This window comes from Zalophus californianus, chromosome 5 (assembly GCF_009762305.2).
Source record: "Zalophus californianus isolate mZalCal1 chromosome 5, mZalCal1.pri.v2, whole genome shotgun sequence".
NCBI classification, from domain to species: domain Eukaryota; kingdom Metazoa; phylum Chordata; class Mammalia; order Carnivora; family Otariidae; genus Zalophus; species Zalophus californianus.
Window position 1 is genome coordinate 56,474,544 of NC_045599.1, and position 25,123 is coordinate 56,499,666.

A 25,123-nucleotide genomic window follows, 5' to 3' on the forward strand; every position below is an offset into this window, starting at 1 on the left:
TATATACCCCGTATTTAGAATAGTATCTGAAACACAGCAGGCTCTCAATTATTTGTTGAATGACTCAAAGCTAAAATGACATGAAGATCTATGCTATCTTGCTTTTTAAAATTTTTTTAGAAAGAGAGAGAGAGAGTGTGCGCGCACAAGCGAGCACGCAAGTAGTGGGGAGGGGCAGAAGGGAGGGAGAGGGAGAGAGAATTTTAAGCAGGCTCCACTTCTAAGGTAGAGCCCAACACAGGGCTTGATCTCACGACCCTGAGATCATGACCTTGGCCAAAATCAAGAGTTGGAGGCTTACCTGACTGAGCCTCCCATGAACCCCTATGCTATATCTTCTTTTATTTTATTTTATTACGTTAATCACCATACATTACATCATTAGTTTCTGATGTAGTGTTCCATGAATCATGTTTGCGTATAACACCCAGTGCTCCATTCAATATATCTTCTTTTAAATACTGAAGTTGTGTATCTAAAGTGCTGAGTAAAATTAATTAGCTCAAAATTATAGGTTTGTTACTTTAGGGAGTTTTAAGTTCTTTTGAGAAATGAGTAATCATGTTACTATAGGAAGAACCAGCTCTCAATTTATGGAGTGCTTTATGGGTCCAGACACTGTTAGGTTAGTTTCTCTCTTAAAATCTCTCTCACCAAACTACTTTTCCCTACATGCTTATTCATGTTATTGGGACTGCTATTTTCCCAGTCACCCAAATTGGAAACTTTAGACTTTTAACTCCTCCCCTCACACTTCACATAGCTCTTAAACTTGTCACTAAAATTCTATAAGACATCCAACAGCTTGACTTTTATACTACTGGTTACTTCTTTTAGGTAGGCTTTCATCCCCATGTACTTGATTCTCTTAAGTGGTATACTTGGTCTCTAGTTTCTTCCTTATCAGTTTAGTCTTCCTAAAATGTTACTTTGCACACAGTGGCTAACCTACTGCTACAGACAACAGACTATTCTCCTTGGTGGGCTATTTTATACTCTCCATAATCCAATCCCTCTCTCTCTAAGGTTGTGGGCTGTAGGAATACTTAGTCTCTATTTCTCATTCCCATGGAGGGACTTTATCTAGACTATCACTCCTGGTTTCTCTTCATCCCTTCACTTTCTCTTCCCTAGGGGGGCAACAATGATTTATTGGAATGTTGAGTATAGAATAAGAACTGGAAGGCTTGCCTCACCCCTTTTTTTTAGAGAGAGCATGTGTCTTGGTTTTCCTCTGGGACTTACTCTTGTGGGGAAGGCCTGTGATTATCTAGCTATGTCAGAAACATTATGTTTAATTCTCAGGTAACATATTAGCAAGACCTTGTCACTGCTGCTCTGAAGTTATATTCTCCAATCAGCTTATGAGATTTATAGCTAATATTTTAGCATTTCATCTGCTTATTTCTTATTTCTTAATTAGTTCCCTATTCAGGAGGAAAATAAATTCCAACATCTGATATTGTATCTCTACTGCTAGAATAATTCTGGTCAACACAGTCTATGCAAAACTCCTGAATAAGAAGATCGCTTTCAAGTTTTTGCTTGTGTTTATATTTTTTATCTAAAATATCCTTGCCTCACCTTTGTCACTATCTTGCTTCCATTTCCAGACATAGTTCAAATGCTTCTCCTCAGTATAAAACAATCTGTTTCAAATCATAGAGATCTTTCTTTTCCAATTTTCTCCACTACTTATCTGTGCTCTTCCTTGAATACATTATCAGAGAGAAACAAATAATGTCAATATCCTCCTTCCCCAACGAAAGTTTCAGCTTGGAGAAAGTCTTATTAAAAATCTCTTTGTCTGGGGGCGCCTGGGTGTCTCAGTAGTTAAGCGTCTGCCTTCAGCTCAGGTCATGATCCCAGGGTCCTGGGATCGAGCCCCGCATCGGGCTCCCTGCTCAGCAGGAAGCCTGCTTCTCCCTCTCCCACTCCCCCTGCTTGTGTTCCTGCTCTCGTTCTCTCTCTCTGTGAAATAAATAAATAAAATCTTAAAAAAAAAAATCTCTTTATCTTTAGCATAGTGCCTTGGGCATAAGGTATTCCAAAATTCAATGCAGCTGCTGTTTTGAATCCATCTCTAAATCTTATTCCTTGCTCTTATTCTCTGTCTCTTGTGTTTAAGGATGTGAACAAGATTAGCAGACTCATCTCCAAATATTGAAAGAGGATGCAATGAGAGAAAGGACAAGAAGTGAGGGATAGATGAAAAAAGGGGAACAAAGTGACATCTGGGTACAATATTTATTACACTAAAAAATAGAGAGAAATACCCAAATGGAGAGCCATCAACTAATTACGACTTATTCATACCTAAACCCCAAATTTTATTTTCTCCATGGCCCAGGCAAAACAGAATGGTTTGTACATAGATTTTTACTGTGATCATAAAGAAACTGTGTAAAGGGGCGCCTGGGTAGCTCAGTTGTTAAGCGTCTGCCTTCGGCTCGGGTCATCATCCTGGGGTCCTGGGATCAAGCCCTGAGTTGGGCTCTCTGCTCAGCGGGAAGTCTGCTTTTCCCTCTCCCACTCCCCTTGCTTGTGTTCCCTCTCTCACTGTCTCTATCAAATAAATAAATACAATCTTTTAAAAAATAAAAATTAAAAAAAATAAACTCTATAAAAACCAAAGTACATTTTACTTCTTAATATCTGGTGTTTCTTTGATCATATGTAGTAATTTGTTTAAAAGGAATTTTAAAAATGCTACCCTCATTCACATCAATGGTTAGTAATGATACTATGACTGTAACAGAGCTGCAGTTAGCAACCTATAAAATTTTACTGGGAATTACCTTCATTTCTCCTTCTTCTACAACCAACTGCCAATTAGCATCTCCACCCACATCCTGTAACGAGTAAGTCATGTGGTTTTGCACCATCTCTTCAACCTTGGAAAGAAAAATAAAGCCCTAAGAATCCATATCCAATGAATAGCCATGACGTAATCTCTAAAACAGAATGGTATTCAGTTTGTTTCAGTTCAGAAATGTTCTGAGAAAGCTGAGCAACCAAATGCACAAAGGTTAGTAGATTTTATATAGAGTTGAAGAGTTTAGTCCACATTCCAGATATCATATCCAGGTTAATGACAGGGGGGAGAAACGGAGAGAAAGAAGATGCTTCACTCAAATAACATACATTGGCCTAATGTGCATAAAGTGAGCAAAATAAGCATTTTCTGGAAAAAAAAATTCCTTCACCATAAAATGCTTCCTTACAGAGATAATGTCTTAAAACAGAAAATCACGTGACCCTAAGGGTAAAAGGGACACGAAGAGATGATCTAGTCCAGTGTCTACATTTAAGACTACAAAGATAATAGAAAGTTTGTTATATGGCAAGACTTCCCTACGAAAAGATAACTTTCATTACTTTGCTGATAAATTTCACTTCTACCATGAATATAAGCCACATTAAAAAATAACCAATCCCCCATCCTTTTGACTCCAATTTCACTGTTTCACATTCTTTTAGGGAAAATGCAAATATTCATATATGCAAACATTTACAAATAATCACCTTTTAGTGTCTTCCTTTAAATTATTAGTCTTTTTACTGAAATTTAAATAAAACCTGTGCTTTTAACTGTCACAAATTACTCCTACACATTTTATATAAGCAAATAAAACTGAGTATTTCACACTCCTAGAATCCACAATCACATTCGCTGGTAAGATTTCATGTGAGTGCTATTTGCAAACTCTCCTAGTTTGAAACGTGTTTTTAAACAGAAGTGATAAAAAGATGGTTTCTGAAGGACTTGCTACTTTAATCATGTATGCAGAGACACTTTTTCTAAGCTCCATTTTCTAACCTTTACATCATAATTTTGTTTTATATAATAAGTACATTAAGAGAAGGCAGGAAAGAGTTGGAAATGTGTATAATATACTTCCACTTAATTTATTCCTAAGTTTAACTACTTATTTTACATAAAATCTACTGCATTCGTTAGGGATACAGAATAAGAACCAGGTTTACACATATTTTGAAATAAATACAGTAATGGTTTGAGGGAAAAAATTGCTAAAATTATTAACTCTGGGGGTATAATTTTTCTACACAAAAGGATGTTATCAATATGTTACAGTGACATGTATGCCTACATAAAGTTTTCTAGATTTCAGAATGCATTTTTGCTTGAGGTATGACTTTAAGAATCTCCCTAATTGGTAATAATCATAAAAAAGTTTTTGATAAAAATTTTATACTGAGGTTCTACAATCTATTTTTGTATTAACTAAAGCACTAACGTAACATTTTATACCTTTATTCATAATCCTCAAAACACTGTGAATGGTGTTGGGCTACTGACTTGAAAGAAATTTCAAAATGTGACAAACAGTACATTCTATAATTTAAAAACTTAAAAAAAAATTTTTTTACACTGTTTATGTATTTAAGTAATCTCTACACCCAATGTAGAGCTCGAACTCATGACCCCCAGATCAAGAGGTGCATGCCAGCCAGGCGCTCCATATTCAATAATTGTATAAAGGCTTCATTAGAAAATATAACTCCAGGGGCTGCCTGGAAAAATCTGCGTGCCTAATTTTGAAATCTGCTCTGAGAAAATGAGGACTAATGCAGGATTTCCAAGTTATGAAGACATTCAAAACGTACCTGATTTCCCAAAGAGGAAAGAACAAAGAGAGTTCCAGTTAGTACGCATCAATTGAACAACTGCTGTAGCACTGGCTTGCCTCATTTGTCTGTGTCACACTGTGATTGGGAAAAACTTTTACCCTTTTTAGATCCAAAGATCTTAAAAATTTTAAGATATGAATATGTACTTTGTAGGTGGGATACTAGGAGTTGAGAACACCAACATTTATTATGAGATTAGAAGCAGAAAGAAATGCTTCCCAGAAAAAGACCTACTTTAAGTAGACCACTTGTGAAAGAAGAATGTAAAGGATTCTACTCTGCTAAAAAAGAGTTCTGTTTTAAAAAAAATTTAGTGCCAGTTTCAGCTCTTTTGTCAGAAACTATGTAGGTAATTGTATTTTTGTTGGGGAGATGATTCCTGCTAACTTATTTCAAATGTTTGAATAATGAGAAGATATTTTTGTGTTTTGACCCCAAAGAAACTAGATTCCACAAGTGAAAGCTATTTACATAGGTTAAAAGAATGTACAGTAAGCACATTTAACATCGTCTTTTTAGACAGATGAAAAATTATATTACTACTGTGTTACCACCGCACCTACAGAGAAGTGTTCATTCAGCCTTTTGTTCTTACGTACTTCCCTGACTTAAGAGGGCTTGAAAAAGTTCAACAAAGAAATAAACAAGATGAATTTAGTGCTGTGCTTCTAGGAAATTAAAGAAATTGAAGTACCCAATTACTGTAGTAACCATCTCTGCAAAGCTTTCATCATGGTATCTTTATCCATTATGGCATCTTCCTTGAGGTAATATCACTGAGATTAAGAAGAGAGGTGATAACAGGTAAAATCTCACTATAATGAATTTCACGTTCACTGCAATAAAATCTGAAGTAGTAAGTGTTACTATTGGGGCAGTGACTCGGGCATTCGTGACCACACTGACAATTTGAATCTACCCTAATGATCTGCTCTGTTTATTGTTTTGTTATGACTACATATCAAAAATAATTGGGAAACAAGGGCCATTAAGTTGAATGACAAGAATAAACACAAGCCAAATTTACCATTTTAGTAGGCTCAAAATTTGATACACTAGGAAATATTATTACTAGTAACATCTGCTGTCACTTTAAAAAACAAAAGACTGGATCAAAATTACTAAGGCAGGTTTCATCTGCTTTAATAGTGTTCACTAGTTTTAATTAGACTAAAATAATTTCAGGAATCGTGCCCTTGATTTTTTTGGACCTAGAGTTGAAAATAAGCTGACATCACAGCATCTTAGTAAATGAACTATGAAAAATGGAGATAAAGCACATTTAAAATAAGAGATGATGGCACACCAATTCTAGTCTTTTCTTCCACCTCCCATTTGAGTCACTCAGTATGCCAAATGGAGGCTAACTGGATCTAACATTATCAATACAAAAATTTTTATTGATGATAAAATAAAAATGTGATGAACAAAATTCTAATGAACAAAAGTCCAGAAGGATTCAAAGATTGCTCAGACCTCTTTTCTCTTACTCATGTGAAAGGAATACAACTATGCTTATTACAGAGTCAGAGGGATTTGTTGGATAGAATAACTTATTAATAACAAATTAAGAGTGTACTGTTAACCCAAAAGAAAAATGGACAGGACATGAATAGTCAATTCACCGAAGAAATGCAAAAGGCCAAGAAGCAAAAATACTACTTTTAGTCTATCAGACTGGCAAAAATTGGCTGAATTATATATAATATTCAGTGTCAATATAACAAAAGAAAACTGAACTGGGAGTGTATCTGGTTCAACTTTTTAAATGAACCGTGGCATTAAGAATAAAAAAACCTCAGAAGTGTGTATGGCTTTTGTCTTAACAATTCTACTTCTAGGAACGTATTCTAAGGAAACAACTGTACAGAGTGTACAAAGATATATATACACACACACACAGATGGTCTGTATATCAGGATGCTCCTGTAACACTATTATAATATTTATTTATAATAGAGACAAACTGAAAATAAATGTTCAATATTAGGTGAGTAGGTAAGTCCTGTATGCACATCCATATTAACAGACAAGGAGATTAGGACCCATGTTTACCGATGGAAAATGGGCTTAATTATAAACAAAAAACCAAAAAACAAAACAAAAAAAAGCTGGTTACAAAATAGTATATATGAAATTGCCTACTTCGGTAGAAAAAGACAATTACTAAAGTGTGTGTGTTTATCAGTATGTGATTTTATTTACTCTACTTTCAAGTTCTGCTAAATTAGAATGTATTATTGTACAATAAACAGGGGAGGGGTTAAATAAATAATTACCACAATAATAAAGTGTCACTACGGACATAAAGGGGGGAAAGAGCTTAACTGCCAGAGCCCAAGTCTGCTAATGACAACAAATACTTTAGCAAGGACAATAAATACTTAAAGAGCTCAATGTCATTTTTTCTGCAATTTTGCCTCTTTTGGCATATAAAGCAGTACAACAATTAAAAGCTAAAAACAGAATCTGAATTATCATGAGCATCATATATTAAAAAAATTTCACCAGAAAGATCTTTTTCAAATTATACACGAGTTACACAAAATATTAAAAAGTACGCTACAATTTGGCAAAGTCTTGTAAAAATCTGGGCTCCTGTGTCTCTAAAATATTCATCTATACTTGAAGAATTTCAGGTGTTTTAAAGCTCTTTGGTTTGGGTCCAAGGTGGGCATTCTGAAGCCTTAATTCTTAAGCATCTATTGTGGCTTACCCTCTTTTACTGCTCTCATTACATTTTCATTTATAGCCCGTTTATTTGTATAATTTAAGGGTAAATGGTGACCAGTCCTGATGAGCTTTAGTCTGTTACTTTATTATTTTAATGCCAGGTGGAGTGTAGCAGAATAAACCAAAGTATCCCAATATTATCTAGTTTTGTCACTGATTTATTGCGAATATGAAATGCTTTTAAAAAGCTTTCATAAATGAACAAAATTAAGAAATACTGGAATAAGTTTGGTTCTGGGCGATTTCTGATGCAGAACTGATACATCTCTTTCTCAAAAAAGTTCAAGGAGAAAAAAAGCAGCAAAAGTAATACACTTTGGGTCTTAACCTTCATTTTCTTCTTTACTGCATAGTTAAAAAACAAATGTAAATTTTATTCATAAGTGTAAACTAAGAAATCTGTTCTAAATTATGACTTTAAAAAACAATTACAGAATACAGTTGACCCTTGAACAATACAAGTTTGAACTGCACAGGTCCACTTGTATGTGGATTTGTTTTAATAAATATAGAGCAGTACTGTAAATTTATTTTCTCTTCTTTACAATTAATAAAATTTTTCTTTCTCTAAGTTACCTTATTGTAAGAATACAGTATATGATACTTGTTAGTCAACTGTTTATATTATTATAAACTATTATGAACTATTTGTAGTTAAGTTTTTGGGGAAGCAAAAGTTGTATGTTAATCAACTTTATATTATTATAAACTATTATGAACTATTAGTAGTTAAGTTTTTGGGGAAGCAAAAGTTGTATGTGGATTTTTGACTGAGGGGGGGTCAGTGCTCCAAGCCCCCCCATTTTTCAAGGGTCAAGTATACTCTGATAGAGAAAAAATAATGCAGAAAATTTTGGTTATTCAAAGAAATTATTATAATAATAGCTAGTAGCTATATAATAGCTAATAAAAGCTCACACTTATCTAGCTTTTACAAAATGCCAGGCTTTAGCCAGATCACAGTCCTAGCCAAATCACAGAAGTGAAGCACAGAAGAGTTAAAAAAGTTGTCCATGATCACACAACTAACCAGGATTTAAACTCAGTCATTCTGACTAGAGAGCTCAGCTTCTTAACATAAGCTAACATAATGTAAAATACAATCACTATAAAGATACAAAGCTGAATGGCAAAGATATAAGGATTGAAAACTTTAAAAACTAATGCTGATACTAAAAAACATTCCTTCGATAATACTTTGACTTTATCATGAAGGCAGGGACTGTAATCATCTAGCTTCCTGTCTTAAATTCCTAAATACTTAATAATGCATCTGAACAAGAATATTAATTTATAACATCCAAGGGTAATTTGCATAACAAAAATAAAATCAGTTCAATGGAGCTTAGTATGACAAGAGTAATGAGACAAATATTTTAAAAAGAAACTTCCTTGTTGAATTATCAGATACTTTAAATTAGATTAGAAGTGGGGCTGCTTAAACCTGCTTTTATGCTGTAACGTATCCTGTAAACCATGCTCATCAAAGTTGCTGAATCCTGTCTGAAGAAACAGATACTACATGATATTTAAAAACCAGGTATCTTCTACTTGTTTCAATTCAATTTGAAATCTTTCAGGAGTACCTCCTATATGGCAAAATTCTAAGCTATTCACAGCAGAGGATACAAAGGGCACATGCAAGCCTGACAGAGGAACTATTTAGTAGATAAGGAAGGCCTTTTTTTTTTTTTGCCTTTTTAATGCTTATTGTTACTATTTAACTCAAAACCAAAACAAGTGGCCTAACCAAAAGATATCTAGGAACTGGGAAAGCAGGCCGAAATATAGCACAGACAGACTCAAGTCCACTCTATACAGTCATACAGTACCTGGGAGCTGAATCTGTGAACATCGTCAGAGGCACTGACTAGATCAATGGAAGACATGGAGGAAGAGCGACTATAGGGCTACCAGAGACAGACAAAGAAAAAACCAAGTAATCAGAACAAAGGCACAACAGAGCATTCAGTACCAACTTCCAAACACAAGATAAAGAAAGAGAGAACAAAGCACTATATGAAACAAGCTTAGCAGCAAGTGCTGACTTCATGCACCTATTATGGTTTATGCTCCAAAATCTTTCTAAAAAGAATGCAGTGCTTCCAATAATACAAAATAATATCACTTAACCCCAAAGAAAAAGTGATTTAACATAACTGGTTCCACTTCTGGCTAACTATTTTGGACTAGCCATTCCCTATACCCCCCAACCCCCTTTCCCCTTAAACAAAAAAGAAAGAACATTATATTCAGAAGAAAATTTCTAACTGTTTTGGAGGATGTATATGGAAGAAAGTATACAATACCAAAAAAATCTCATTCCTAGATTCAAGAAAAGGGAAAACTTATACAACAAGATAGTTCCATCAACAGTGAAGAACAATATATATTTTCAGTAAACTCTGACATTAGCTTACCTTTTGGACAAATCTATGAGTCCCCACAGAAGAAAAGGCATCTCCAGATGGCATGGATGTAGGCCAGTGTAATCTGACCTTTTCACTCTGTGACTAAGAAAACATATAACATTAGGTGGGAGGGTTTTAAGGTGTACTTTGCAGCTAAGAATGAATACTAAAACCTGAAACTACCAACATTTAATGACTGAACACTTTAGTACTTATAAATATTTGAATTACAAAAATACTCTGAAGGTTCAAGCCTTGCCATGTCCTGACACTTACTTCATGTATTCTAATTCAATCTCTTCTTTCAGACTCCATACATAACACTTTGAGTAGGGACTGGTTCTTTGAATTTGCCAGACTCTCCAATACCAGTATGGCATTATTTACCACGAATCCGTACTAACACTGCTGTTGAAGTAATTTCTTATATCTAAACTCTGGCCAAATTATTCTAATCATTCCACTTCATCAGGGTTGTGCAGGGCCATACCATCTGAACCACTGTCATTGTTTGCTTCAGCTGTGTTACAAAGAACGTAGCACGGATATCTTTATCTCCTTTCCATGAACGTGTTCGGCCTTCAACCCACTGTGTCACTCCTGTTAAGCTGCCACTTAACTTCCTTCCTCCTCCTGAACTCGCCCAGTTTCTTCTCACTTACTCAGTATCTACTAAAGTACCAGAAGCGGTGCTGTGCTGTGCGTGTGCTCATCTTCTAACTATGCACAAGACAAGGGGTAATTTCTATTCAACACTATCTGAACAGAACTGCTAAGATCTCATTTCTCACTCACCACTTCACTGAAAATTTCTTTCCTTATGTTGGTAAATAACATAGAACAATGTAAACTCAAAAATGTGTCACTGAAGAATACCTTAGTAGTGGCTGTGCTGTTGGGGAGTCGTGTGCAAAATCTACGGTATACAACGAGGGAAATGATCTGAATCTTTGGAACTAATTTCATGGATTACTGACGCTTACTATTCTAGAGCATCACCACACTATAATTACCCTTGTGATATCAACATGCCCATGAGGCAAGGAAGATCATGGTCTGTTTAATGACCCATTTTGTAGAATATCTACCACAGTGTCAAGAACAGACTAAAATCAAATAGACCCATGAATATTTTTTTTTCTAAAGTTTACAAAAGTTTTCATCGATCCTCTTAAACTCCAACTCAACCACCCTATTTGGTAGAGTAGCATTTTAGAGCCAGAAGCAATGATTTGACCCATCTTGTGTAACTCCTTGTTTTACATATTAGAAAACCAAGGCCCAGAGAATTTAGGCAGTAAGTTTACAGCCACATAGTCACTGGCAAGACTAAGATTGAAGTTGTCTTGACCTACTCTCCCCAAAATACCACAACTTAGATTAAAACAAAAACAAAACAAAAAAACATCAAAGTGAAGAAGAAGAAGAAGAAGAAAAAACATTTAAAAAGCCAACACAAAGATACTTCTTCAGGTAATACTTTAGGCATCTAAAAATGGAGCTCATTTAGGAACTGAAAGCTTCCATTCTTATTGAATGCTGCATAGCATCTTTTTTTGGCATAAAAAATGACTAATAAGCTTTATAAATGAATGTAACAAAAACTTTTTATCACTGATTTAGAAAAGAAATAATGAAAGATAAACATGAAAAGCAAAAGTCACTATTGCAGGTGACTTACCCTCAGGGAGACAGACCAGTGAATGGGCATAATGGCCATGACTACCTTAGCAATGACAGGAATGAAAAAGCCAACTTTTCTATGCAAGTTCATTTGTAGTATAACCAATACACTTACGAATTTATTTGCAAGATGCTTAAAGCCCTGGGAAGAGTAACTAAAATTCACCCTTAAATACCATCTAGTGGTGATATATGGTAACTGCATTGTTACAGAATTAAAAGGATGCAAAGGATCAAATTGATCCTGAGACTAGAGTTGAAGGATTTAAGAAATGTTTTCCTTCAATTTCCACAGAAATAGCTGGGTATAACTGCTGTGAATTTGATAATGATAAAATACTGAACAAAGTTAAAAGTGAGGAAGATATCGAAGGTGAAGGTAGTAAAAGCAATAAGGGAGTTAAATTCTTGGTCATCTTCCTTGTGAATTCCTATGGTTGGTAATTGTGATACAGAGAAATTCAGACTGTTTCACTCAGATTAAACATATGCTTGTTCTTAACAGACAATACAGTTGGATACTTCAAAGGGAAGAGGCAGAATATTTCCATTTAGGTTCATGTTAATTATGCATCATTCCTTTAAGTGATCAGTGGTCTCCTTTCTACTGCTCAAAAATTCATCAATGAAGGAACTGACCTGTAAAGATTCTTCTACATTTGTGACTCCGTGTAGACACAGTTCATTTTCTAGGTTCACAGTTCATTTCTATTAGGTTCACAGTTTTCAAATTCCATTTATATAAAATAACATACATCAAGGAATGCCTAGTGTTAGAATTTTTAATAAAAGATATACCTGTTCCTCTATTTTATCTTGTCTGTCAAGAGCAGCTTCCACAGCATCAAAGAACTCTTCTTCATTAATCAGACTGTTTGGACCTTCCTATTCAAACACATGGGAGAAAAAAATCACTTAAAGAAAACAGAAAAAATTTCCCTTATTGAAAAGCAACTTAAAAAAAGACCCTTTTATCTCATCATGATTACCAAGCAAAAGAGCTATTCATTACTAAATCTACAGGGCACACCAATCTTTATGCTTACTTGCCCCATTAGCAGCATTTATGTGAATGACTCTCTTCGAAGAGTTCTCTCCCCGCTTGGATCCTAATTTCCCAGTTCCTCTCTGCCCAAGCCTCTTCTTTGGAATTAAATGTGGGTGTTCCTCAGGGTTCCACACTTGCTCTCCCCTCAGCACTTACTCATTTCTAAGGCTTTGGTCATCATGAGGTGATTCCCAAATTCATAGCTTATCCATCTCTCTCCTGTTAGACCTTTGCATCCAATAACACTTAAGACCTCCTCAGGTTAATGATGCAGTTCACATGCAACATGTCTAAAACCTGTTTCCTCCCCTACCTCTACACCAATCTAAGGCAGACTGCTGGGCCTGTCCTGGATTCCTCCCGCTCCCTTCATTCATTCACCACACCCTTTAATCTTACTTTCTAGATATCTAAGTTTATCAGTGTCTATTCCTACTGCTCTATGTTAATTTAGGCTATTTTTAATTCTAACCTGTAAGACTGAAAAAGTTTGGGAAGCCCCCAGTTCACAACTGTCAACTTCAATCCATTCTCCTCACTGCAGGGAGCAAGAATGATTTTTCTAGACTCTAAATCTGAAAACTTCATTTGCTTAAAATCCATTGCCTGAGGCTCTGTAAGGATTCTTCCATAACTTGCTAGCCAGTCTAACCATTCCCTCCTCTACATCGGCTCCGCCCTCCAAAGATAAGGCCTTTCAGTTTCCCCGGGGCAAAATGCTTTTTTTTTTTTTTTTTTTTTTGCTTCTGGCTTCCAAATGTTTTCCTTCTTCTCAGCCCCTACAAGCAAACACTCTAGGCTACTCACCTGGTTAATAGCTACTCAGCCTACTCATTCTCACGGTTTTACTTAAGATGTTGTTTTCTCTGGGAGGCCATCATCTCCGACTCAAAAACCTCTTAGTGCTAACAGTGCTTCATAACTGCCTGTTAACTAGCCTGTTTTCCCATTACATAGGTAGGGCCCTCAGGCAGGATCATGTATATCCCCATGCCTAGTACAGTGTCTTACATACATAGTAAACCTTAAGGAATGAATTTAAGATTGAAAAGTAATTTCTGAAGCTACAGATGACAGAAACATTTAGGTTTTGTTCAATAATTAGAACATCATAAATGTTTGATAAGAACCAAAATAAGGTCATAATCTGAATCAGTGTCTAAAATCCATGCAAACGTAGTACTCACACAAGAATATAGAATAATTTAGAATATAGGGGTGCCTGGGTGGCTCAGTCATTAAGCGTCTGCCTTTGGCTCAGGTCGTGATCCCAGGGTCCTGGGATGGAGCTCCACATCTGCATCTCGGACTCCCTGCTCAGCAGGAAACCTGCTTCCTCCTCTCCCACTCCCCCTGCTTGTGTTCCCTCTCTCGCTATATCTGTCAGATAAATAAATTAAAAAAAAAATCTAAAAAAAAAAAGGAATATAGAAGGCTCAAAATATCAAAAGGAAGGGGAAAAAAAGTATAAAAACAGAGGCCCTAAAGGCCCTAGTTCACTTAAGAACTGGATATTTAACTTGATACTACAGGGGGTCAGTGAGAAAAAAACTGAAGTACCCTTAACCATTTTCTTCTTTAAAAAAGAAAGAGGGAAGTACATGTCAGATGGATGGAAAAATGATCGTTTATTCAACAAATGCCACTAAAATAAAATACAGATTCCTACATTATACCATAATCCTAAAAAATCCAGATGTACTAACAATATATTTAGAAGAGACCATTAAAAACCCAGTAAACATAATTATTTAAAGTAGGGAATGTTTTTTTAAGCATGATACCAAATGTAGAAATAAGTACATCAAAAGACTGAGGGATTAATTACATGAAAGTATAAAACTTTTATATGACAAAACCAACAATCAAAAGTTTAAAAAACTAAAAAAGGAAAAAAATAATTGAAAAATGAAAAGCTAATCCTCCACATCTTCTAAATCAACAGAGGAAAAAAACCCCAAAACCAGGTAAAAATATTAAGGGGCATGGATAAATGAGTCATTAAAGAAGAAATGCAAATGACCAGTAAACTTTTTTTTTAAGAAAGTCTACCTAATCACATCAATAAATAATTTTAAAAAATCTGAAACTAGTTAACAAATGTACTTATTAGCACAACGTACCTCTGATGAGGGAACAGAAGGCAAGCTGAAGACAAAGCACAAGCTGACACCCTGCAACCTCCCCCCACCCCCTATTCCTGGGTGGGACACGTGTGACATCCTTCCAGGAATCTCCCAACTATCTTAATGTTAATGCCTTGCTAGAGGAGAAAACAACTTTGACAATGGCAAGGCCTCCAGTATCCTGTGAGTCTTCTTTAACACATGAAAATCCTTTTGAAACTTCCCTTTTTCCTAACCTCCCCGACCCCATAGTGTATAATCAGCCACCCCTCACAACCCCAGGGGCAGCAGCTCTTTCTGCCCACGGGTCCTGTCCCCTGTGCTTTAATAAAACCACCATTCTGCACCGGAGACGGTCTCAAGAATTCTTTCTTGACTCCAGACCTCCTCTCACCAAACTTCACCTATATTCCAAAACCACATCATATGGTGCCCAATGTGGGGCTTTTGAGTCTTTGGAACTGAACTCTGAGCTTCAGTACAAACTTGGTGAGTACTTTCTCTTTTCCTTTACTTTCAATTTCTGTTGCTCTTCAAGGAGTATGGTCTTACTGGAACATTTTCATGTCAATTGCTCAGGCTGCAATCCTCTAGCCCATGGCTACTCTATGGGGAGGAGAAAGCCTGCCTTTTGGCTGGAAGTTAGTACCCTGTCCGGGATGGTAATAAGACCCAGAAACTTGATGCCCACTCTGTATTCCTGTCCTATATACAAAGTTGTCTGTCTTGGGGACACCTAAGTCACCAGGATGGCTGCCAACCTTAAGACTCCCATGTGAAGTTTCCTCCTGACTGATCTAATGTGATCCCGTCCACATCCCTGGTCTAGCTGCTTCTGGCCGTGGGACCTCCACTGGGAGCCAGCTGAAACCAGTACCAGATGGAATTAAAACCCAACTGGGGACCATTTCCTAGGGAAGTTGACTATAAAGACCACATGTGTTGGAATGTCACTTAGACCATGATGGATTTCCATTTTTACTATTTCCCATCAAGATCCTCTACTACTTAAAGCTACAAAATTTAGTAATTTCCCCCTTGTAAAACTTTTCCAGTATTTTCCATGGGTTAGAAATGGCAGAGCAGTATGCAACCATCAGGGCACAGGACGGCACAGCATGTTTTTCAGTCCGTTCACCAGGCACCCATAGGCAGCCTAGGATGTGATGTGGGGGGAAGGGACGCCGGCATCCCTTCAGGGCCTTTTATGGCAGGAATGCCTTCACAGGAAGGCAGGATGGTGATCAATAGTGATTTTTGTTTGAGGGACATCTCTTTTGACACACGAAACCTCTGACATAACCTGCGTGGGACGCCACCTGGGAGCCAGGGGGGATTTGGTAATGGACCTTCTTTACTTTTCTGGGAGCACGGCCTCAGTAGGCTTCTTCTTTGGTTCCCAAGGACTCTCCCTTGGGGTGCCTTTTAACCTACTGGAAACAATTCAGATTGCAAAATTTAGGAAAGGACTGAGCTCCTGTAACACTGCATGGCCTCAGGATCTGTCAGATCTCTTCTGCAGGAAACAGGGCAAATGGACCTACGGTACCTTCACTGCTTGTACATAGGCCTTCACTGCTCTACACCAGGACCCCGACCTAAGGGCCTCTTGCAGAATGTGTATGCCCGAATGTGTTGGCTTGTAACCCGCCCCCACAACATACTGGATGATAATTATCTAAATAGGCCCCTCCAAGTAAACCCAGGTTTGCTGGAAGAAACACAGGCCATCCCAAAGGGGACTCTGACTCTCTCTCACTGTTCTTCCTAATAGATGTAGGGGCTTCTTCCTCAATTCCCGGGTTAATGGCTATAACTGGAGCCATCTGTGATTAGTCTACCTCAGGACAAGGACCTTAAGGAATATTCCCAAGCAGCTGCTGAAACTCCCTTTGTTTTGGGGAAATTCCCTGTCTTCTCTTGGCTGACATGGACTGCTTATTCCCCCCTTGTTGGCGGGGAAACATGGCGTCTGCTCCTCTGTTGGAGCTGGTAAGCTCTAGAACCGGGAACCCTCTCTCTGCCTTCTGGCAGCACTTTGCCTCTTTTTTTTTTTTTTAAAGATTTTATTTATTTGACAGAGACTCAGCAAGAGAGGTAACACAAGCAGGGGGAGGGGGAGAGGGAGAAGCAGGCTTCCTGTGCAGCAGGGAGCCCAATGTGGGGCTCCATCCCAGGAACCTGGGATCATGACCTGAGCTGAAGGCAGACGCTTAACGACTGAGCCAGCCAGGCGCCCCAGCACTTTGCCTCTTCTGTCTCCCCCTCCCCCTGATTTTGCACCACCTTGGGTGCGACCTGCATAACTGGCTTCTAGACCATCCTCAGTACCTCAAGCACCATGGCTCCTTCTCCCTTCACTGTCAAGGAGCAAGAAGAGCACCCCCTGGACTTAATACCACCTACTCCAGATTTCCCCACTAGTGTCTCAGGTAAAAACTGACAATGAGGAGGATCCAGGTGGAACATAATTCAATATTTAAACTAATTTAAGGTTGTTGGCTTAATTAAGATAGACATGTCTTTTAAGTTATCAGCAGTAAACGTGAAACTTTAATTCTATCCAGGTTTGCTGAAGGTCAAATAAGCTCGTATTATCTCTTTGCAAATTGTTTAGCAAAAAGATGACTAAAATGATGATTGTCTCAAAGTTTTCATGGGTAATTGTTAACATAGCTTTCAAAGTCTCTGGTAACCTGAAACTTTAAAGTTTTGCTTGGATGATAAATGGGATTAAATTTGTTGGACATCTAGGTCTCTTCCAAATAGGATAAAAGGGCTAAATCATTGATTACTGGATGTAAGTTTGTGCTTTTGACTTCTTACTGCAAAGGAACTAAGGATGTTTAAATCTGTTGGTAAGCATATTTTATGCTTAATTGATTGATAAATTTGCCATCTAAAGAATTCTGGTGTAACAGGCCACAATTGGTTACTACTTAGTCTTCACTGGAGACTAAGGTTTCTAAGAGTGCAAAATTCTGCTAAATGTAATTAAGACTGATGGAAATAAGGGAAACAACTCTGTATATAGAAAGTAGAAGATATGTAAGGAAGAAATAAGGAATGGGAATGAAGGTAAAAGAAGGTAATTTTGTCCTAAATAAGATGGTTGTTTGAAGAGATGGCTTGGGACAAAATCTGAATGCAAAAGAAAGTTGTAGAAGGTTTGTGATGGGACAACTTTGGAACGGAATTTTAGGTGTGGTCAGGATGGACCTTAAGATTGAAATGAGTGGATTTTCAAGTACATTGGTATAAGCTTGAAAGTCTGCTTTCTCTCTGTTCAAAAAGACAAGTTTTCTTGAACTGTTGTCTGCTCTTGATAAGAAAATGTAAACAAAGGTTTTTTTCTCTTTTGTCTGCTCAGAAAACCAGTTTATGTTTTGCCTTTATCAGGTCTTTATCATCCTAATCCTATTTAGGTATGTGCTTTAAAACTTTCTAAGGTTTTAATAAACTTGCCCAAGATTTAAATCATGAACTAAGTCTCGTTGACTAATTAGGCTTGTTTGTTTGGTATGTTACCTTCTGGTAAAAGGTCATCATCACTCCATTTTGATTATTAAAGTGTTATGTGTCACAGAAATAACCAGATTTCCTTGCCAGCTACATTGTAACCTCTCATCAGATGTTTAACCATGTCCATTTTTTAGTCTTGTCATTTATAGCTATTCTCTTGTAAAATGTTACACCTTCAAGGAGAACTAAGGCTGCATTCAAACTAAACAAGAATTAGTAACATGGGACTAAAAGAACTAAAAGATTATAGTGTTGTGACTCTCGTTTGAAAAACTGCTGGCTCTTTACTATTTGCTTTTCCAGACTAAGACTTTCTCTTAAGACATCAGTAATATACAGAAATAACAATAAAGCATATTAAAGCATTTAACTTTTCTCTCTACCTGAACCCTCTCATTCAAAAGGTCTCAGTGAGTATTCGTTCATCCATGGCAATCATAATCATTTGCATAAGTTCAGTAAGAATCTTCTCCTTGTAACAGGACACCACTGGAAATGTTGGTTATTTTACCAAGGCTTTGACTGGAATGTCATATTTGAGAGACATGCATAGACTCAGATATGACCAAACACCTTTTTTAAGATTTTATTTATTTATTTGACAGAGAGCGAGAGAGAGAGCAGGAACACAAGCAAGGGGGAGTGGGAGAAGGAGAAGCAGGCTTCCCGACGAGCAGCGAGCCCGATGCGGGGCTCGATCCCAGGACCCTGGGATGACCTGAGCCAAAGGCAGACGCTTAACGACTGAGCCACCCAGGCGCCCCTGACCAAACACCTTTAAGGAACTAAGACTGACTTTATGAAACCTGGAGCCATAAAGCCCCTTGGAAATGTTGGCCTGATACCTTGCTTACAGAGTTACCAGCAGCCTCAACAGGTGAGTAAAGAATGCCACTTCCTGGCAGGTGCAGGAAGCTCAGGATACTTTGGGGACCTCGTGAAGAGAAATTCGCTCAAATCTACAGGTATTGCAGGCATGTCTGATGGCAAGTACTTGGCTTGGCTTCTGGCCTGGAGAGGCTACTAAAAGTTCAACCTAGAGATTCCTCATAAAGGTTCCAGCAGAGCAGATTCTAAAAGATGTATATGATCATTATTCTTGCTGAGCTTATGTAAATAATTATGCCAGGTTTGTTAAAATTGGACTTGTTTTACAAAAGAAGTAGTCTTGATTTGGCTATTTCTGGAAATGAGGGTTATTTAAAGAGAAAAATTATGTTTCAATAACGCACCTTTAGTTCTGATTGTCCTTAGATGTTGTTTGCTTAAGCTAGATAACTTGAGGTAAACTTCACAGAAATAGCTTTTCTGTTTCTACACAATAGCTCCTGTATAGATAATCTTATTGCATGTTATTCTGTGGGGATAATAACAGGACCCCATGGGCATATGATTATTTAGGATTAATTTCCCAACAATTATATAACTCAACTAGCACCTTGACCAGTTCTGTGTGGCTGAGATGACAAAATCCTTCCCTAAAAGCCAGAGCACACCCCACTCCATAGGGTTAACTATGGACCTGTGGAGATAATGGATGGCCCTACTTTCTTTATGACTGGATTGGATGATGTACTTGGATGCCCTTATCTCTTGATAAGTCTTCTCTCATTTGCCAGTAATTCCTTGTAATTAGGATATTAATGCCTTACCTCAAACAGATGGAATTATCCCTTAGTCATATTTATCCTAGAAGCCACCTCTATTGAGGTACAAATGCAAATAGAGGCTCTAGCCAAGCATATAACAGTCTTTTTGGTAGGAGCCTCAAAGCTTACTTTGGGACAATGACCAACTGTAATGACCTCACATCAGGTCCAGAGACCAAAAGCCACCAAGAGATTATGGGAAACGACTTACTAAACACTAGGCAATGCTTACAGATATGCCTGAAATATATTTAAAACTTGTCAAACTTTAAACCCAGCTACCCTTAGGCCTGGACCTGACCATCATACTTCTGTAGTATAGAACATAACTGTTCAGAGGTTATTGATCTTGTTTATTCTAGCCGACCAGATTTAAGATGCCCCTATTAAAAATGCAGGTGACAGTTGGTTTACCAATGGCAGTAGCTTCATGGAAAAGAGGGGTAAGAAAAACCAGGTATGCTATAGTCAGTCTTAACTCAGACTGCTGAAGCCAAAGCCCTGTCAGCAAATACACCTCCCCAAAGCAGAATTAACAGCGCCCACCTGTGCTTTACAATTGGCAGAAGTCTTAAAAATTAATATCTACAGTGACTCCAAATATGCCTTCCTAGTACTATATGCCGTATGGAGCAACTTAAAGAACAGGGGATTATTGTCAAGACATAACTCCCCAATCAAATATGGGCTTGAAATTATTACACAAATTTAAAGGATGGCCTTCCAAAACCGAGTAGCCCTTGAAATCCCGACTACACTTCAAAGAGGCCCAGTATTATATGACTGGCTCCTTGCTGGGACCCAATGGCTACGCGACTCTAACTTGTCCATAGCTTCCCCCGGGCTGGATAGGTCACTGTACTCTGGGTTTTGCCTGGAGGCATAGACACATTATTAAAACAATTACCAACCCAGCTAACCTTCCAAATTTAAAACAATGGTGGACATGTTTTGTGTGACATTGGTATGACCACACCTAGCAACCATCTTTGTTCCCTCTTTGAGACTGGAGATTGTTTGGCACATGAAAACTCTTAAGTACATGGTCAAAGCCCTAAATGACACTCAAAATAGCATTTCTCTATTAAATACGAAAGTAATACAAATGCGTGAAGTAGTTTTACAAAACTTGCGCTATCATAAAAACAATGCTGTGTATACATTCTAGACTACCACAAAAATATTTCTGGGTTTCTAACTGACATGAATACTCAAGTTGGCACTTTTTTTTTTAAAGGTTTTATTTATTTGAGAGAGAGAATGAGATAGAGAGAGCATAAGAGGGGGGTGGGTCAGAGGGAGAAGCAGACTCCCCGCCGAGCAGGGAGCCCGATGTGGGTGGGACTCGATCCCGGGACTCCAGGATCATGACCTGAGCCAAAGGCAGTCGCTTAACCAACTGAGCCACCCAGGCGCCCTCAAGTTGGCACTTTAAATGATCTCCTTCCTGTAGTGATTGCTTAAAACTCCTAAACTGGAGGAAAATTATCAAAGGTCAACTATCCAAGGTCTTTTATTCAGACCAATATTAACCTTATTTTGTCATTTCCGGTGTCTCCCTTCCTAGTGTGAAGACTTCTCCAATGCCATAACTTCCAGCTAACAGATCCTTTCTACTCAAGGAGGTTCATCTATGTTGATCTCGTTGGATTCAGCTGCCTCCCCTTTCATAACTCCCCTATATGTTCCCCCAAATGACCAATACTGACTCATATGTAGGGACATCTCTATGCCCTATTCAGCAGGAAGACGTTACAGAAGATGAGATCTTCCACCTTCAACAACCTTGAAGATTTAAGGGTCAAAATTGTTCAGGGGGTAAATGATGAGGGAACAGAAGGCAAGCTGAAGACAAAGCACAAGCTGACACCCTGCAACCTCCCCCCACCCCCTATTCCTGGGTGGGACACGTGTGACATCCTTCCAAGAATCTCCCAACTATCTTAATGTTAATGTCTTGCTAGAGGGAAAAACAACCTTAACTTGACAATGGCAAGGCCTCCAGTATCCTGTGAGTCTTCTTTAACACATGAAAATCCTTTTGAAACTTCCCTTTTTCCTAACCTCCCCCAACCCCATAGTGTATAATCAGCCACCCCTCACAACCCCAGAGGCAGCAGCTCTTTCTGCCCACGGGTCCTGTCCCCTGTGCTTTAATAAAACCACCATTCTGCACCGGAGAATTCTTTCCTGGCTGTTGGCTCCAGACCTCCCCCCACCAAACTTCATCTATATTCCAAAACCACATCACCTCCTTTTTCCATCTTGCTTTTTCCCCACAAAACCCTTGTTGATAGAAGTAAAGATAAACAAGCATACAATTACACTTATATATGGCTGGTAGGAGATACCATATATTGTTAAACACATGGGCTTTTTGTATTTTCTATAATCTTCCTACATGAACATCTGGTTTTACTTATAATATGAAAAAAATTAGGTAATTTAAAAGAGTTGACAGTTCACCCCCAAAATAAACCAAAAATAGCAAAAACAATGTGCTTAGCTTCAGAATAAAAATAAAATTGTAATAGCTTATATTCCAGTAACCTTGTTTTTTAAAACCCCAAGGGTAGCTAATTATACGATTTTTACACATTCTAGAAGGAATAATTGACAGCTCAATAACTGTGACGTATCACAGCTCAAGTCTCATCATTTATGAATTTCCACACCTGGAAATCAATTCCAACATAAAACATACTCAGTCAATAGCAACTCTATTTTTTTCCTTTCTAAAGACAGCGAGAAATTTTTCTTCAATTTTTTTTTTTAAAGATTTATCCATTTATTTGCGAGAGAGAGAGTGAGTGCAAAAGAGTGGGGGGGGGTGGCAGGAGAGAATCTTCAAGCAGAATTCCTGTTGAGCACAGAGCCCAACTTGGGGCTTTGATCTTAAGATCCATGAGATCCTGACCTGAGCTGAAACCAAGAGTTTTGCTAGCTGACTGAGCCACTCAGGAGCCCCTCTTCCCTATTTTTTAAAATATAAACTAACCATAATTATTTTTTTAAATATTTTATTTATTTGAGAGAGAGAGAGCGCTCCCGCGCGTGCACATGCACACGCGGGGGGTGGGGGGGGGAGGAGCAGAGGGAGAAGCAGACTCCCTGCTGAGCAGGGACCTAGAAGTGGGGCGGGATCCCAGGTCCTTGGGATCACAACTCAAGCCAAAGGCAGATGCCCAATTGACTGAGCCACTGAGGCGCCCCTAAACATAATTTTTAACATTCTACTTCTATCTCAATGATACCCTTTACCACTCCATTTTTAAAATGCATTTCAGGAATATCAACAATATTAGTGACTATTACCAAATATATTTCTTATACCTTTTTCCCTCTAAAGAAATATAGTGGAAAAACAGCTTATAAAATATTAATATCTGTGCGTGTGTAGAGAGAGGGAGAATTTATTAATCGTTCAACAAAGAAACAAAAGAGGAAAAGAAGTTGGTTTCAGGTATTTTCAAACAACAAGGACAAGGCAATGAGGACAGTTCGAGCTCTGCTATGGACAGGACCTCACAGTATATACAGCACACACTAAATCTTTTTGTCTGTATAGTACTCAGGGTTTTCCTCCCTAAGTCGCGTTTATTAAAAAAAGAAAAACAAGAATTAGAAGACAACATTAAAAATTACCGTCCTCCACAGGAAAGATAAAAACTTGTCCTATAATGCAGACAGGCCTAATAAATGAGTCTTTGAAAAGCCTACACTAAATTCTGAAGTCAATTAAAAAAAAAAATCTATTTCAGAATAAGCCTTTATATATTATGAAATATACATTTAATTAAACACTGAAGAACATACTACATATCTAGAATATTTAAAGGCTGTAAAAGTATTATTTAAAAATTAATCACTTTTGAGACAGATATGGCCTATATTTTCCTCCTTCTAAAATAAAAATATAACTTCATACCTCATAATCTGGCCCTCCAAAGTGGGATTTTTTCTTCAGTTCTGTCATGGCATTTTTGTATGCTTCCTCTATTCTTCTTCTCTTCTCAATTTCCTGTTTTGTTTTAAAAAGAAGCAAGTGAAAAATTATCATTTAGGGTGGGGATTTTCTCTGCATTTCACTGAAATTTTATAATTTGGCCAAACAACAATAACAAAAACCCCACTCTATTCCTGTGAAAAATGAGCTTGATTCGGCCCTAGAAAACAGTTTTTCTCTGAGCTATACATTACACACAAGATACCATTTAAATCACTACTAAGATCCATCTTATAGGTAGGTTATGGATTTATTTTTTTTTTAAACATTTTATTTATTTGACAAGAAAGACACACAGTGAGAGAGGGAACACAAGCAGGGGGAGCAGGAGAGGGAGAAGCAGGCTTCCCTGCTGAGCAGGGAGCCCAATGTGGGACTAGATCCCAGCACCCTGGGATCATGACTAACCAACTGAGCCACCCAGGAGCCCTAGGTTATGGATTTAGATGGATTAAGTATCTATACTTAAAAAAAAAAACAAAAACAAAGAAAAAAATAAATTAACACCACAGAAATGCCTACAAGGTATTCATGTGTTTGCTTCCCCCCCCTCCCCCCCAGTAAAAGCTGTATCTATTTTGCTTTCAAGAAAAAAAGCAATGGATACCAGGAAGAAAATAACTCAATTAACAGATGAAATCAATGAATGTTAAAATATATTCTAAGAAAGATAAATTTCTGGTACTTTCCCACTGCTGGTTAAAACTATTTCAGGGATGAAAAAGAGCTCAGATTTCTACTTTAACCCTCTCCTTCAATCTGTAGTTCTAAGTGGTTAAAAGACCCAAGGTCAACTTAGAAAGGTTGGCTCTGACACCAATCTCAAACTTATTTCTACAACAATGGATTGCACTGGTCAAATCTGATAACTGAAGTCTAACAAGCTTGTAAGGAACCTAATGCCTTTATTCTCTTACCTCAAATACTTAAGGGCTAAATTAAAGTCCACATGAACTCACACAAAGCTAACTACTTCCAAATACCTATCTGAATTAAAGTTCATGCAAATCAGTGAATTAGTTCATTAAAACCAAAGGGTAATTTCTGCATACTCAAGAGAAAGCGGGTCTATAGACCCACCAGAATAGCTAAAATTACAAAACAAAACAAAGAAATACCCACAAAAACCTGACAATACCAAGTGTTGCCAAGGGTGAAGAGCAAATGAATTCTCATCTATTGCTGGTAGAAGTATAAACTGATATAACCACTTTGGAAAATTGTTTGCCAATATCCACTGCAGCTAGCATATACCCCATGAACCAACAATTCTACTGCTAGGTATGTACCTA

At 37.6% G+C, this 25,123-nt stretch overlaps 1 protein-coding gene across 2 annotated transcripts in view; it reads right to left on the minus strand.

Moving 5' to 3' along the window:
• The window catches only part of CERT1 (ceramide transporter 1), a 113,545-nt gene that overhangs the window by 12,287 nt on the left and 76,135 nt on the right, over positions 1–25,123 (minus strand). The window contains exons 8-12 of one of the 2 annotated variants that reach the window (XM_027604374.2): positions 23,754–23,846; positions 12,279–12,365; positions 9,807–9,899; positions 9,219–9,296; positions 2,799–2,894 (exon numbers count right to left, since the gene is read on the minus strand). In XM_027604374.2, coding sequence (XP_027460175.1) covers positions 2,799–2,894; positions 9,219–9,296; positions 9,807–9,899; positions 12,279–12,365; positions 23,754–23,846 — 447 coding nt within the window. The remainder of the gene's footprint in view (positions 1–2,798; positions 2,895–9,218; positions 9,297–9,806; positions 9,900–12,278; positions 12,366–23,753; positions 23,847–25,123) is intronic. The other variant, XM_027604373.2, reaches the window with a different exon arrangement.